The sequence below is a fragment of the Rhincodon typus genome, chromosome 7, assembly GCF_021869965.1.
Source record: "Rhincodon typus isolate 14 chromosome 7, sRhiTyp1.1, whole genome shotgun sequence".
Classification (NCBI taxonomy): Eukaryota; Metazoa; Chordata; class Chondrichthyes; order Orectolobiformes; family Rhincodontidae; genus Rhincodon; species Rhincodon typus.
In genome coordinates, this window is record NC_063338.1 from 61908671 (window position 1) to 61925903 (window position 17233).

General features: G+C 39.1%; 1 protein-coding gene across 3 annotated transcripts in view; it reads left to right on the plus strand.

Annotated features, from left to right (window-relative positions):
- Positions 1-15648, plus strand: part of LOC125483503 (leishmanolysin-like peptidase) — a 16614-nt gene extending 966 nt beyond the window's left edge. Inside the window, exons 2-6 of one of the 3 annotated variants that reach the window (XM_048599062.1) lie at positions 4501-4598; positions 4698-4728; positions 9123-9205; positions 11876-11993; positions 13807-14900. In XM_048599062.1, coding sequence (XP_048455019.1) covers positions 4501-4598; positions 4698-4728; positions 9123-9205; positions 11876-11993; positions 13807-13809 — 333 coding nt within the window. In that variant the 3' untranslated portion in view covers positions 13810-14900. Of the gene's footprint in view, positions 1-4500; positions 4599-4697; positions 4729-5154; positions 5603-9122; positions 9206-11875; positions 11994-13806; positions 14901-15339 lie in introns of those variants that run through there. The other 2 variants (XM_048599061.1, XM_048599063.1) reach the window with 2 other exon arrangements.
- Positions 15649-17233: the final 1585 nt, after the last annotated feature.

The following is a 17233-nucleotide window of genomic DNA, read 5'->3' on the forward strand; positions in this document are numbered from 1 at the left end:
TGGAGCAGAGACACAGAGAGAGACTGGAGCAGAGACACAGAGAGAGAGAGAGAGAGAGACTGGAGCAGAGACGCAGAGAGAGAGAGAAACTGGAGCAGAGACACGCAGAGAGAGAGAGAGCGACTGGAGCAGAGACACAGAGAGAGAGAGACACTGGAGTAGAGACACGCAGAGAGAGACTGAAGCAGAGACACAGACAAAGACAAAGAGAGACACAGAGAGAGAGAGAGCGACTGGAGCAGAGACACAGACAAAGAGAGACAGAGAGAGAGAGAGCGACTGGAGCAGAGACACAGAGAGAGAGAGAGCGACTGGAGCAGAGACACAGAGAGAGAGAGCGCGACTGGAACAGAGACACAGAGAGAGAGCGCGACTGGAACAGAGACACAGAGAGCGAGAGAAAGACTGGAGCAGGCAGGCACGCGCACGCGCGCACACACACACACACACACACACACACACACACACACACACACACACACACTCTGAGTATAGCACAGGAGCAGGCCCCTTGGCCCTCCAACCCCGCACCAACATACTCTGCCCTTCCATACTAACACCTTCTTCACTTACAGGATTTGTATCCCTCTATTCCCTTTTTATTCATGTATTCGTCTGGTTGCTCTTGTGACTGGTTCCACCACCACCTCTGGCCTGCATTTCAGGCACTCACCACCGTTTATGTGAAAAACTTGTCTTGCACATCTTTTTCAAACTACACCCCCTCACCTTCCCCGCTCCTTGATCCTGTGTCCCCTGCCCCACTACCCCACTACCCCATTGGTCTTGCAGCAGAAACAGAGGAATTCAACAGGCGAATGAGACTCTGAGAATTCTTCCACAAACTCCAAGATTTCAGCAACGAGCCCAATGAGACGACCAACGAACCGGAACAGTCTGCAGGGAAATCAGCAATGCAGCAACCAAAGAAGAAAGAGTTGATTTGGACACCTCTGGAATGCCATTGCCCTAAGCTTGACATGTATGATCAAGCCATCAGGCGATGCGTCAACGTCAGATTCATCAGTTGCGCTGGCAACGTAGCCCAGAGCGTCACCCAAGGCTCTCGGGGCCAACCGCAACATCGTAATCAAACCGGCAAACAAAGGAGGAGTCATCGTCATACAGAACAAAACGGACTACTGCAAAGAAGCATACTGACAACTGAACAACCAGGAACACTGCAGACAGTTATTTGCTGATCCAACCAAAGAACACACCCGTCAACTGAATAGACTGATCAGGACTTTTGATCCAGACCTCCACAGTATCCTATGTGTTCTCATGCTACGTACATCCCACACAGGAGACTTATACTGCCTTCCAAAGATACACAAAGCCAACACAGCTGGACGTCTCAATGGGACTCTGTGTGGGAAATTCTCTGGCTATGTCGAGGGCATCATGAAACCCATTGTACAAGGAACCCCCAGTTTCTGTTGTGACACTACAGACTTCTTACAGAAACTCGGCACCCACGGACTAGTCAAACCAGGAACATTCCTTGTCACAATGGATGTTTCGGCACTCTAAACCAGGATTCCCCCATGACAGCCACAGTACTCAAACCAACAACTGCCAATTTCCAGATGCCATCCTACAACTCTTCAGCTTCATCTTCAACCACAACGTCTTCATCTTTGATAACCAGCTCTTTATCCACACACACAGAATAACCATGGGGACCAAATTTACACCCCAACATTTTCATCCACAAGTTTGAGTAAGACTTCTTTGCTGCACGGGACCTCTGACCAACACTATACACCGCATACATTGATGATATTTTCTTCTTTTGGACTCATGGCGAGGAATCACACACAACTACACGATGATATCAATGAATTTCATCCCACTATCAGACTTAGAATGGACTCTTCAGAATCTTCACAATCAGTCTCATTCTTGGACACTCACATTTCCATCAACAACTGACACCACAGTACTTCACTCTACTGCAAGCCTACAGGCAACTTCACGATGCTGCGCTTCTCCAGCTTCCACCCTAAACATGTTATAGAAGCCATCCCCTACAAGGAAGCCCTGCATATACACAGGATCTGCTCAGATGAGGAGGAACGCAGTGGACATCTACAAATGCTGAAAGACACCCTCATAAGAACAGGAGATGATGCTCACTTCATTGATTGACAGTTCTGACGTGCCATAGCGAAAAACCGCAGGGATCGCCTCAGAAGACAGACATGGGACGTGACCGATAGAGTACCCTTCATTGTCTGGTACTTCCCCGGAGTGGAGAAACTATGCCATGTTCTTTGCAGCCTAAAACCTGTCATCAATGACAGTGAACATCTCACCAAGGCCATCCCTACACCTCTACCTCTCGCCTTCAAATAGCCACCTAACCTCAAACAGACCATCGTTTGTAGCAAACTACCCAGTCTTCAGGAGAACAGCGACCGCAACACCACACAACTATGCCGTGGCAACCTCTGCAAGATATGTCAGATCATTGGCATGGATACTACCATCACGTGGGAGCACCACTCACCATGTACATGGTACATACGCGTGATTCAACCAATGTTGTCTACCTCATATGGTATAGGAATTAATGCCTCGAGGCATGGTATATCAGTGAGACCATGCAGAAGCTACGACAACAGATGGTTGTCGTAGACGGTCACAGCGCCACAATTGACAAGCAGGAGTGTTTCCTCCCAGTCAGGGAACACTTCAGCAGTCAAGGTCATTCAGCCTTGGATTTTGGGTAAGCGTACTCCAAGGCGGCCTTTGAGATACACAACAATGCAGAATCGCCAAGCTGAAACTGATAGCCAAGTTCTGTACCCATGAGGACCGCCTCAACCATAATCTTGGTTTCTTGTCGCGCTACATGTAATCCCATCATACTCTTCTGTATAAAATCTTCCTTACTGCTCTGTTTTGACACCATCACCTTGATAACTTGCTATTATCTATCTACCTTAATTAGTTTGTACTGTTTTGAATTACTTGTTACTTTGGTTAGACCCTCATCATGTGACTCTTATACGTGTCATATTATTTCCAGCTATTTGGTTTGTCTCTAGTACCATCTTATTTTTGACTTTTGTAATTATCTCTCTGCCTCAATTAATCAGATCATTGGTCATCCCTTCACTTGTTATTCAGCTGTTGAAACTTTACTCATACCATTTGACACTTTCGATCACTTACAAAGGCTTGTTATTCAGCCTGTCGACACTCCACTCACACTATTTGTACTTATCTTTTGACGCTCTTAATTACCTGGAATTATCTTGCCATTGTCTCTGCATATAAATTCTGTGCCTGTGCTTCCCTCCTCTTCACCTGATGAAGGAGCAGCGCTCCAAAAGCTTGTGATTTCAAATAAATCTGTTGGACTGTAACCTGGTGTTGTGTGACTTCTGGCTGTCCCCCCAAGTAATTGACCCTCCCTCCCCACCCCGGGGGGAAAAGCCTCATGCTTTCCACTCTATCCATGCTGTTCACAATCTTAAACTTCTATCATGTTGTCCCACAACCTCCTGTGTTCCAGTGAAAACAAACTCAGTCTATCCAATCTCTCTTCATAGCTAAAATCCCACAAACCAGGCAACATCCTGTCTCCAAGGTATCCACATTCTTCTGATAGTGTGGTGAGCAGAACTGTATGCAATATTCCAAGTGTCGCCTAACTAGAGCTCTATAAAGCTGCAGCATAACTTGCCTATTCTTACACCAGTGCCCTTTCCAATGAAGGCAAACATGACATGGGCCTTTTTTTTAAACTACCTGACATTTTCACACAATTCCTATTTCAGCTATTTGTCATCCTTCCATTGGGTTAACAGAACCCAAGTTCTGCTAATGTTTGTATTAAAGGGCACAGGGCATATCCTATGAGGTCATAGCATCATGAACGGATGAATTGCAGCCTCACTTACATCTCCATATCAAAATTGTTGCTTCCCACTAAATGCCATCCCATCTCAATTTTTAAGTTTGAGAAATTTCAGTGTAAATGTTTTGAAGAAGTAAAATGTTTCAAACCAATTTTCAATCTAATTTTTGCGTCTGTTCTTTTTCTTTGGGGCAATTTTAGCATGTCGTGGCAGTTACCAAGAATTTCAGTAACATTGTATTTTGTTGATCTAATGAATGAAAAGTGATAGAATCCATAAGTGAAAGAAATACTCTAGAATTGGATGAATGGGACTTGGTACAGGGCTTGTATCCCACTTTCTAGCTTACTGTGTCTCCTTATTTAAGGAAAATAGTCCTTCGTTTTGAAACATCTTTCCACTGGTTATATGTTGGTGAAAAAAATCGTCTATGGATTGTATGTATTTGAAATATTTTATGTTAAAGTAACAGTTTCTACATTTTTATAGAATACCCTGAAGGGCATGAGCCCATTTAATCAGCCATTAAAGGGACATTTATCATATATGAAGTTACGTGTATAGAGCTGATATGTCTACCTGTTAAAGTTTATATGTAATATTTTAAACAATGCTATCTTTACCATTTTAGGTGATTTATCAAGTATACTTAGAACCAAGTCGAATTACCAGGAGGAGTATTGATCAGCATCTAAGAATAAAAATTGTGTATGATTTAAGTATTGAATAGTAAGTATTATAATTTATCATCTTGACAGCCATTTACTAAAAACTTTACTGACTTTAACTTTTAACATTGATTTTTTTTTTATACTTCTTATATTCTAGTTTACCCGTGGACAAAAACCATTTAGTTAAGGTATGTAAAAAATTCATGCATTCTTCAATATATAACTAGAAAAGTATATTTCAATGGTAAATTGTAATGTACAGGAAATCCATTATTTGGCATTGTTGTTTGTAAGAGGCAAAATGAAATCCAAATGTGCCTCATTCAGATTGAAAATAACACCAAATGTGAGAACAATTACACTTAACCTTATATCATAAAGAAATGTAGCGTTAACGTTTTAAGTCTTTATGGTTCTTTGCTAAAACTCAGTTAAGTTAATAGTACCTTCTTGTCTCCCCCAGTGAGTGCTGTGTGTTCCTAGCATACTCTAATCTTGACTAAGATGTGGTATAGCTAAGTGTTCTGTCTCAGCAAAGCTGCAGAGATGAATTTTTGGGCCTATTTTTCTGGGTGAATCAGTTGTTGATGTTTTCATGTTATTATATTATTCAGGGTTACTACTTGCAAATTTGGATGAAATGTTTTGACTCTACAATGAATGGCACATCAAATCAACTAGATGCAGGAAAATGCCAAATATTTGATCAAACAAAATTAATGAAAAATTAATAACCAGATTATTAAATAAAAAATAATTTGTTTTACAAACCTGTTCAAGGTTAAAAATCATTGATGGTATTTGTAAAACTAGCTTTAGAGAGTTTGGTGCTATAGGCAATATACCAAGACAACTCTTTTTTCAGTCCTGAGAGATTTTAGTGGTTAAGATTAAAATTTACCTAAACAAATGTTGGAATAAAGATTCAATTTTGTTTAACCATTTAATAGAGTACGTACATGTCAAGTATAAAAGGAGATAATATTGTTCACGTTGAAGCAATATTCTGTTTTTAATGGTTCATTTACACTTCAGTTTTCATTAAAGATTGATACCATTGAACTTCAGTGCAGTGAAGGTAATTCATTAGAAGTGTAAGATTTTGGGATTTGGGACCACGGTTGCCTAATATAGGCAATAGACCATCCATACGCAGAAGCAGCATTTTAGATGAGGTGCATTGGTTAATTAGACAGGTAAAGTATATTCCAGATAATTCACTGATACCAGTATCCAAGCAAGGAGTTGCCACAAAGTGCATCAATTTTATTAAATTTGTGAAGACCGAAGCCAATTATCTAGTCAAAGTGTTAGGGGACTCCTCTTTTGAACCACTATGCATCTGAGGAAGACAGCTGCAGGGTGAGTGCTGCCAGTTGATGAGGACAAACTACCCCCATATCTGTGTTGAAATGACCTGTTTCAAAGACATGGCAGTTTCTTTGTCAGTTAACCAGTGGACATGGGACAGCTACTCAGTGTGTCACAATAACTTTTGCTTCCTTGCCTGCCTCCAACTCAGATTCAGCTTACAGTACAGAAGAACAGACTATTCTGTTTTCCTAAACACCGCAAATGACTACAATTCAATTACTCAACATTAGAACAATAATCACCTTCTTGTCCACCCAAGCCCTAGATCAGCTTACATTTTTCTGGCCATAAGAGACCTGGTATTCATTATAACATTTATCTGTAACTTGCCTTTTGCCCTTGTTTGTTAGAGATTGTTTGTGTTTGGACACGACGAGAGACAGGTTTGATGTTGTCTGAGCTAAATTTATTTAAAGTTTCAAACTTAGCAAAAGGAAATTAGAAAAATGAGGGCCCCCAATTTTCTTACAGAAGACAATTTAAGCAAATAATATGAGACAAACACAATGTGTTCAATAACTGTGAAAAAGGATGTGGATCTGTCACAGGTGAGTGACAAGAAACAAGAAGATTGCAAATTTTGAGATAAGTTTATTTAAAAAAATTGTTTTACATGGTAGAAAATCTAGCACTGTTCTCAGATCCCTGTCCGTATCTTACTTTGTTATTATGTGGTTGCTTTGTTCATTTGTTTCAATTTTTATCATCTTTGTTACATTATTTTGTACCAGTTTTGTGAAAATATTCATATGGTGAAGTGTATTTTTTTTTGACCATGATGGTACACAAGCTCAGTCTTGAGTATTATGAGTGAAACATATTCCGTAATGTTGAGTAATGAGCAAGTAAACAGGGAAAGCTGACAGGGCAAGACTCCATGTAGCTAGAAAGATTAGGATTCTGTTTAAATTACCCTATCATCTCCATTCCCCTTCTAACTAGTTTTTCATAATACTGCTTACTCTTTTTTGCAAACAAATGTTTTCCACACTTGAAATTAGCTAGCAAATTTTTTTAACTTTTACTTTCTTCATACCCTTAAACGTCCCTTTACATCTCCTCAACTGACATTTTACTTTTGCTTCTGCCAGCAATAATTTTTATACTTCCCCACTTATTCTGTATTCTGAAAGATTTGTCCAAGACACAAACTGTAGTATAAATGCTACTTTTCTAAACTTGAAAATGTAGTGTGATGTTGACATTAAGAACTTCCTTCATAATTTACATTCCCTGAAATTATTGTGGGAATTATGTTAAGGATGAAAATCCATCTTTTAATAGTAGTTACCTGTCAAATTACTATTAGTAATGTTGGAAGATTCCTTTGTTGTTATTGTTGCAACAAAGGTTTGTTAGTGTGGCAACAAAACCTAACGATTTGTGTGTGAGTTGGTTCTATAATAGAAGTCTCTATTATAATGACTAATTTGATTTTCCCTTTGTATTATTTCAATGTCAGCTAATATAACCTAGTCCTCAGGTTCTGACTACCTCTGACAATACTCCCTGATGTCAGAGACAGAACAGGGTAGGGGAATCCAAACTAGAGGGCATAGGTTTAAGATGAGATGGAAAGATATAAAAGGGACCTAAGGGGCAACGTTTTCACACAGAGGGTGGTGGTGGCATGGAATGAGCTGCCAGAGGTAGTGGTGGAGGCTGGTACAATTACAACATTTAAAAGGGATCAGGATGGGTACACGAATAGGAAGGGTTTAGAGGAATATGGGCCAAATGAGACTGGATTAATTTAGGATACCTGGTCGGCATGAAACAGTTAGACTGAAAGGTCTGTTTCCATGCTGTACAACTCTATGGATCTATATGACTTTAATTCCTGGAGTGACCAGCCCCCATCCATACACCCTTTGTGACAACAATGTTCTTGACTCTCAAATGCTGCAAAGTTAAAAACTTGTTTATATTTTATTCTGTACCACAACCTTGACCTTTGCTTATATAAGACATAGTTTGAATGTTTATCTTATCTCAGCTTATATTCCATTCAGTCTTTCCCTCTGTGAGGCATGTATTTTTGGAAGTTTATTAAATTCTTAAAACCAAATGTTTGCTCTGTTTCCTGTACTGTTGTCCATTTATACAGATATAATTAATGCTGGAATTGACTGACTTTTTGAATCACTTAAATTACTTCATAGAATATTTTTATTATTTAATAATTAAATATCCTGTCTTGGCATACATAAATAAAACAAAAACTGCTGGTTACAACTTCTGATGGAGCAGCCACCTTGTGTTCCATCCTGTTGCAAACTGATCACTTTCCGAGCTCAATGTGATTTGTAAATGTGTACATTTTGATATCTAAAGTTATTATGCTCTGTCATTCAATTTTTTTAATAAGAAGAGTAATATAGTTCTATCATTCTACATAATGAGATTTTACTAAGTTTTGGATATGATGAGCAAGTTTAAATTTATTCATAAATACTATTAGATCAACAAAAATATACAAAAAATATAATTTTCTACGTTGGATCTGTAAAGTGACTTTAAATGATTCAGTTTGCTAAGCATTTTGATATAATCCTAAAATGCCTGAGTAATTATTCCCCAGTTTGTTCCTGATAGTTTATGAGTTAAGATATCTTTGCTGGTGGTAACTTTTACATACAATTCTGCCAGACTAATAAGCGGTGGTTACATAGACGTTATTTACAACATGCATGTAGGCTTTTAAGCTTTTATGTGTTGTGTTATTTTCATATTTGTAATTGCTCTCAAAGTGCTTCTAAGTGAAATTAAAGAACCAATATTTTGTTTGAAGAATTACAGGTAATAAGGATGCTCAGCTTTACTTTTTTTCCAGAATAATGATCAGGTACAGTGCTGACCTATTGCCAAACAAAAACTCACTTATGTTGCAATATTGACCTGATTTTTGCAGTCTGAGATCTAGTATTTTACTTCTATATTAGGAATAACAGGAAATAAAGATTATTTTTGATTGTTAATTTGTGCATTATCCTTGTCAATGCCTTTACCAATCAGAGTCCAATTGCCAAGCAAGCAATACTCGCATTCATTCCATATAAATATTGCCTTTCCCCTTGGAATTGTACTCTTGCAAATCGTCCTGCTGAGCACCAGATGAAAATTTAAACAAAATGTGTCTTTGGTTTCAGCACTTCTCCAGTTCAATCCTGCCAAATGACTATTTATCTCTGTTTCTTTTCCATATTAGAATAAACTGTTCCCAAAAGCAATTAAATATTTACAAGAAACATTCCAAGTTCGTAAAGTAGTTGGCCCAATTCTGCTAAGCAGGTATGGTGAGAATCTGTTGTCTTTAAAATCTACCATTTTAAAGTTTTTGATCTTAGGAAAAGAATCCGTATTTTTGAAAACAAAGAAGTTAGGAGCAGAATAGCCCATTTGGCCCTTTGAACATTCTTTGACATTCAACATGATTTTAGCTATTCCTACATCTCAATATCGTATTCCCATTTTCTTTCCATATCCCTTAATACCCTTTTAATATCCAAAACTTTATCAATTTTGTTCTTGAATATACACAGTGACTTGGCCTCCACATCCTTCTGTGGTCATGAAGTTGCGACTGAAGAAGTATTCCTTTATCTCAGCCCTAAATAGTCTACCCTGTATCCTGAGCCTGTGATCCCTGGTTCTAGACTTCTCAGCCAGGGGAAACATCTTCTCTTGTTACAACTTTATATGTTTAAAATCAGATCCTCTCTCATTCTTTTCAATTCTAGGAAATATAGACATGGTCAAACCAATATTTTCTCATTTGACAGTCCTGCCATCCCTGATATCAGCCTGCTGAACCTTTGCTGCATTCCTGTGGCAAGGATATCCTGTCATAGGTACGAAGCCCAAAACTGCACACAGTTTTCTGGTTGTGGTCTCACCAAGACCTTCTATAATTGCATTAAGACATTCCTATTTCTAAACTCCTCTTGTGATGATGGCATTCCTAATTGTTTGTTGCAACTGTCTATTTACTTTCATTAACTGGTTCAGAAAGATAGCCAGATTCCTTTGTATATCCATATTTCCCAATATAATCTCAATTTAATAATCTTTCTTTTGGTTTTTCACAATAAAGTGTATAACTTCACATTTATCAGCATTCGACTGTTTGTTTTATGTGTTTGTCCACACACTGAACTTACCTCGATTTCCCTGAAGTTTCTTTGAATCCTCCTCACAACTCTCAGTCCCACCTAGTTTTGTGTCATTAGCAAATTTGGGAATATTAGAACATAGAACGTAGAACAGTACAGCACAGTGCAGGCCCTTCGGCCCATGATATTGTGCCGAACTTTTACCCTAAACCTAAGGTCTATCTAACCTCCACCCCCACCTTATACTGTCATCCATATGCCTATCTAATAGCCACTTAAATGCACTTAATGAGGCTGACTCTACTATCCTCTCCAGCAATGCATTCCACGCCCCTACCACTCTCTGAGTAAAGAACCTACCTCTGACGTCTCCCCTATATCTACCTCCACTCACTTTAAAACTATGCCCCCTCGTAATAGCTACCTCCACCCTAAGAAAAAGTCTCTGGCTGTCCACTCTATCTATACCTCTGATCATGTTGTACACCTCTATCAAGTCACCTCTCATCCTTCGTCATTCTAAAGAGAAAAACCCTAGCTGTCTCAACCTTTCCTCGTAAGACCTTCCCTCCATTCCAGACAACATCCTGGTAAATCTCCTCTGCACCTTTTCCAATGCTTCCACATCTTTCCTGTAATGAGGCGACCAGAACTGGACACAATACTCCAGATGTGGCCGAACCAGGCTTTTGTATAGCTGGAGCATAACTTCACGGCTCTTGAACTCAATCCTCAATGAAAGCTAACACACCATACACCTTCTTAACAACTCTATCCATCTGGGTGGCAGCTTTCAGGGAACTGCAGACATAAACCCCAAGATCCCTCTGCTCCTCCACACGGCCAAGAATCTTTCCGTTAACCCCGTATTCTGCTTTCAAGTTTGTCCTTCCAAAATGAATCACCTCACACTTTTTAGGGTTAAACTCCATCTGCCACTTCTGAGCCCAGCTCTGCATTCTGTCAATGTCCCTTTGTAACCTAGAACAGCCCTCCATCCTAGCCACAACTCGACCCACCTTCGTATTGTCCGCGAACTTACTAATCCACCCTTCCACTCCTACATCCAAATCATTTACAGTTTGGTTCTGTCATCAAAGTAATTTATAGTGAATAGCAAGCACTGATCCTTGCAGTACACCACTAGTCTGCCATCTGGAAAATTACTCATTAACTAGATTGCCGGATAAAATGCAGTAAACGGTAGTTTTTCACTTATGGAAACCAAGTTCACATCCAAGCCACACTAACAGATGAGAAGCCTGTACTTACTGGCTGGAAAAATCTCAAATGAAATGAGTTTGGATGCTTCCATTCAAACTGTTAATAGTCACACCATGCTGAATTGACATTCTTAGGTTAGCAGCTATCATAAATGGAAATGTATTGAAACTCTGTTGAAGAGGGGCCAAGACACGTTGTTAGGATGCTGGAAAAGAGACTTATTCTGCAATTAACTGTGCTGTACCTGACCTGTGAGTGCTTGATGTTAAATCGAAATATCCAAAGTAGACAGTGTTCTGTTCACCAGCACTGACATGCTCACCATTATGAGTACAAATGCATCTCAATCCAAAGTGTATTCTGTTCACATTTTTGTGACATAGACTAATCTAAGATTAATGTGTTTAAGTTTTTAACTGCTGTTTTTTTTGAAACAGCTCAACTAATTATAGTAATAACTGTTCACTGACCATCTATCATGCAGAAATACTAAATAAAAATTATATATTGATGGAATAAATAATTGCTAATATATAGATTCCATTACTCTGCATGTAAGCATGTAATTAGTATTTAACATTTATTATTAACCTTTCTAAGCTAAACTGTTAATGTTTTCTGCAAGGCCATGTGCAACCAATCAGTATTTAAGAAAGAAGGATGACCCACACATGTATTGTCAAGGCGCCTGTGCTGACATTACAAGATGCGGCCCAGTAGTAGTTCCAGAAGAACATTTACAGGTAAAACCCCTGCAGTTGTGGACTTTATATGTACTAGTGAAGTCAGCTTAATTTTTTTTAGACATCACATTGGTCTTAGCTTGCAAGAGTTAAGTTTTGCATTTGGAGAGTATTTTCACCCTATTTGATATCCAGTGATGTTGAACATAGAGAGTCATTCTGCACAGTCAAATGAAGTTGGGTGCCAGAATAATTGGATTAGAACTGAGATAATACTCAGAGTTAGAAGAGGTTTGGTAGAATAAAAGCACTGGTAGGAGGAGTAAGGTAACTGAAGCAAGAAGGTGGAGCACAGTGACATTTTGCAGAGGCAAGCAAAGTTTAGAGGAAGAACCTAAAGTAGGATTTTAAGCCTCTTATGGGAGTTAAGGTACAATACAGTTTGAGGCCAGTAGATGAAGAAACTAACACAAAGGAAGAGGTTAGAGGACAGCAAGAGGTCTGCTGGAAGAGTGCTGAAAAATATTGGAGCAATCTTATGCCCAGGGAAAGCAGTTCACGGACAGGCACTGAGATTAATGTGCTGTCCAGACGCTGTGCAGGAGCTGAGAATGATAAGCAGGAGATGAGGAAGGTTGCCTGTATTACCTTTAAAATGATATCCCTCACTTCTCACTTCAATACACAAATAGCCAGTTGTTTACTGAAAGAACAACTAAAGAAACCTTAATTTGTTCAGAAAATGAATTCCCAAAACAGGTGAGGTGGAAGAGATTTGACCAAGGATAAAAACAGAAGTTACTGGAGAAACTCAGCAGACCTCAACAGGGGAGGTGATGGCCTAGTGGTATTATCACTGAACTGTTAATCCACAGACCCAGGCAATGTTCTGGAGACCAGGATTCAATTTGAATTCAATCACAATTTAGAATTAAATATTTCACAATGACCAAGAACCCATCGTCGATTGTGGGAAAACCCATTTGGTTCACTAATATCCTTTATGGAAGGAAATTACTATCCTTAACTGATTTAGATTACATGTGACTCCAGACACAGCCATGTAGTTGACACTTAACTGCTGTCGGGGATGGGCAATAAATGCTGGCCTAGCCAGCGACACCCTCGTTGAATGAATGAATAAAAGAGAAAACTGGACGTTTCAGGTTCAGTGTCCCTTCTTCAGAATTGTATAATTCTGAAGAAAAGTCACTGGACCCGAAACACTGACTCTGCTTCCTTGCAACAATGCTGCCAGACCTGCAGAGTTTTTCCAACAACTTAGTTCTTATTTCAGATTTGCAGGATCTGCAGTTCTTCGTTTTTTGTTTAGAAGTTGACCAAGGAGATGGATAGGGAGAGAACCTGGAGGGGCTGGGTCCAGGGAAAAGATAAGAATGAGGACAGGCAAAGAGTGTGGTAGTGTGGATAGAGATTGCTTGAAGAATGATAAAGAGAATTGGGAGAGGAGAAAGGGGTGAGGAAGGTGGACGAGAAGCAAAGTAGTTAATACCAAGAGGAGAGCAGATGGTGGAGTGGAATGGGAAAGTGAGGAAGAGAGTGAATGATTGGGAAAATTTTCCGCAGCTCCCTTAGATAATTTTTGGAAGCAGGGTAGGGGGAATGAAAGGAAAAAGATCAATTTCCATTTTGTTGAATGGGCTGCCTAAAATAGGGTCAGTTTACCATGAATTACCAAGGGAAAATCAAAACTTTAATATTGTCTTTGAGTGGAGAGGTTCTCTATTTTCTGGCGTTTGAACACCATGCAGAAAATTACTTAATTGGGATGAAAGCAATGAATTGAAACAGAATTGTAGGAAAACTAAATATTTACAATGTGTTTGAATTTTCTTTTTTTAATTGTCTCTAGTAAATATGACCATTGATGAAGTCTATGCAAGCTCAAAATGTTTATGGGAGCCTTGCTGTCGGCTAGATTCATTACTACAAAATGACAAGACAATGAACTGTTTCGCCCAAACAATTTGTGTCAAGAGTTTGTCAATCATACAAGAATTGTACAAAGTTATGTGCTTGCTGTTTTTAATTCTGCTTTGATAACAAATTCCAGTAGCTATTCCACAGCCTACCAACCCTTCATAGATAACTTTATTGAATTGAATGTTTTTTTGTAAATCTGCTACTCTGATCCCTCAAGCAATAGAATCTACTCCTATTCTATGCCTATCCCGTCATTATTTTAAACATTACTACCAAATCAACTCATTCGTTTTCTCTGTTCATTGAAACCAGTCCCAATTTTAATTAATATTTGTATTTTTTTATGTCCGTCATCATCCTGATGAATTTACAGTACATCCCTTTGCTTCAACTTTCTTTCCATTTAGCGAAACTTAAAATTACAAACAATGGCGGCTCACCACCACCTTCCTCCAGGGCAGTTGGGGATGGACAATAAATATTGGCATAGTCAGTGAATCCTATATTCATGAATAAATAATAAAATGGTGCAGAGAAGGAATAATAAAAATAAAGCTATTAAAACTGATTCTGTTATGATTTTATATGGAACCACTATTGCATCTTAACATTTTTATTCTAGACCTCTTGCCATATTATCCAGTATTCAGTTTGTATTTCATGGCTTTATCTAATTGATGAGTTGCTTATCCTTTAAGCCTGTGCTTCCAAATTTCTCTGTAATTCTACGAATCCATTCTTCATCCATTTAAGATATTACTTCAGTATTTTAAATGAAAACAAATTCCTGCACAGTTTGTCATTGGATTCTATCTGCCACAATTTTCGCCATTCTGTCATCTTATCGTTGTCCGCCTAGCAATTGTATGTGAATCCTCAAGATTATTTATTGTGCACCCTCGTTAGAAGATGGAGAGTAGGCATAGGAATAGATAATTCAGCCCCTCAAACCTGTCTCACCATTTAATATAAGTATGGCAGATCACATAGAATCATACAATGTAGTCCACGCCAATCATTTTCCCAAACTAAACTAGTCTCACCTGCTTGTGTTTGGCCCATATCCCTCCAAACCTTTCCTATTCATGAACTTATCCAAATGTCCTTTAAACATTGTACCTGCATCAACCACTTCCTCTAGCACTTCATTCCACACACTAACTATTGTCTGTGCAAAAAGGTTGCCCCTCAAGTCCTTTTTAAATCCCTCTCCTCTCACCTTAAAAATATGCCCCCTAGTTTTCAACTCCCCCAGCCTAGGGTGCTATTCACCTTATCTATGCCCCTCATTTTATAAACTTCAATAAAGTCGCCCCTCAGCCTCCTATGATCCAGTGGAAAAAGTCCAAGCCTTTTTAGTCTATTCCAGTTTATTTTTATATCTCAAACCCTCCATTCCCGGAAACATCCTGCCAAATCTCTACTGAACCCTGTCTAGTTTAACAATACCTTCCTTTAACAGGGCAACTAGAACTGCACACCGTACTCCAGAAGAGGTCTCATCAACATGCTGTACAACCTCAACATGACATCTTAATGCCCATACTCAAAGGTCTGAGCAATGAAGACAAGCATGCTAAACGCCTTCTTAATCATCCTGTCTACTTGTGACGCAAAGTTTGAAGAATTATGTACCTGAACCCCTCGGTTCCTGTTCTACAAGACTACCCAGGGCCCTGCCAGTAATTGTATGAATCCTGTCCTTGTTTGTATAACCAAAATGCAATACTTCATGTTTATCCAAATTAAACTCCAGCTGCCACTCCTTAGCCTGTTGACCCAAATCCACTTTCTTGCTTGCTGCTCATAACCCTTTAACCCATCAGCCTATCTTCTCCTTAAACATGTTCAGTGTCCACCACACTCTTGGGTAGTGAATTCCACTGATTCACAACATTTTGAGAGAAGTAATTCCTCCTCATGTTTATTTTAAATCTACTGCTCCTTACCCTAAAACTGACCTCTTGTTTTGGATTGCCACACAAGGGGAAATATTGCTCTCAGTCTACTTTGTCAATCCCCTTTAGTTTTGTAGATGCCTCAATTAGATTTACCCTCATTTTTGTAAACTCTAAGCTTGTTTATTTAAGCCTCATTTAAGCCTAATTCAATAGCATCCGCAAATTTGTATCCTACTTTCTTTACGTGTGTATCAAAATCACATCACTTCCTATCTACCTGTACTCAAACAACTTCTTTGGGACACTACTGCTCATTTTAATCATCGTGGTAGACTGCCCATAACTCCGATGTTTCCTTCTCCTATAAAACTTTTTGATTAAATTGCCAACAATCTGGCGAAAGGAACTGAAGACAAAGTTGCCAAGTTTGCAAAAGACACAAAGATAGCTGGAGGGACAGTAGGATTGAGGAAGCGGGGAGGTTCCATAAAGACTTGGACAGGCTAGGAGAGTGGGCAAAGAAATGGCAGATGGAATACATTGTTGGAAAATGAGAGGTTGTGCACTTTAGTCGGAAGAATAGAGGCATAGACTATTTTCTAAATGGGGAAAGACTTTGGAAATCTGAAGCACAAAGGGACTTAAGAGTTCTCGTTCAAGATTTGTTTGAGCTTAACATGCAAGTTTAGTTGGCAGTTTGGAAGGCAAACGTGACATTTGTATTCTAGCCCTCTTGAAATGAATACTAGAGCAGAAATGTACTGCTCAGACTGTATGAGTCTCTGGTCAGACTGCATTTGGAATATTGCAAGGAGTTTTGGGCCCCATTTCTCGGGAAGGATGTGTTGGTATTGAAGGGGATCCAAGGAGGTTTGCAAGAATGATCCCACAGAATAGGTGGCTTGTCACATGAGGAATGGTTGAGGAAGCTGAGTCTGCAGTCAGTGGAGTTTAAAAAGATGAGGGGCTATCTCATTCAAACTTACCGAATAGTGAAAGACATGGATAGGGTGGACATGGAGAAGCAGTTTCCACTTGTATGAGAGATTAGGACCCAAGGGCACAGCTTCAGAGTGAAGAGATGACCTTTTAGAACTGAGATGAGGAATTTCTTCTTCAGAACTCATTGCAGCAGAAGGCAGTGGAGGTCAAGTCATCAAATGTCTTTAAGACAGAGATAGCTACGTTCTTGATTAGTGAAGAGATCAAAGGTTACAGGGAGAAATCAGTAGAATGTGGTTGGAAAACAAATCAGCCATGATCAAATTCTTCTCCTAAATCTTATGTCCATATATTCCCTAATTTAATTCCCATCAGTCTTCCTATAGTTCCTGTTTGGGTGTTTTTGAAGGTCATTTGAAAATTCATACAGGCAATATTCATTGTATTTTCTTGTTGCATTATGCCTATAATGTCAAAGATTCTCACGGGATTTGTTGAGCATGATTTTGTTTC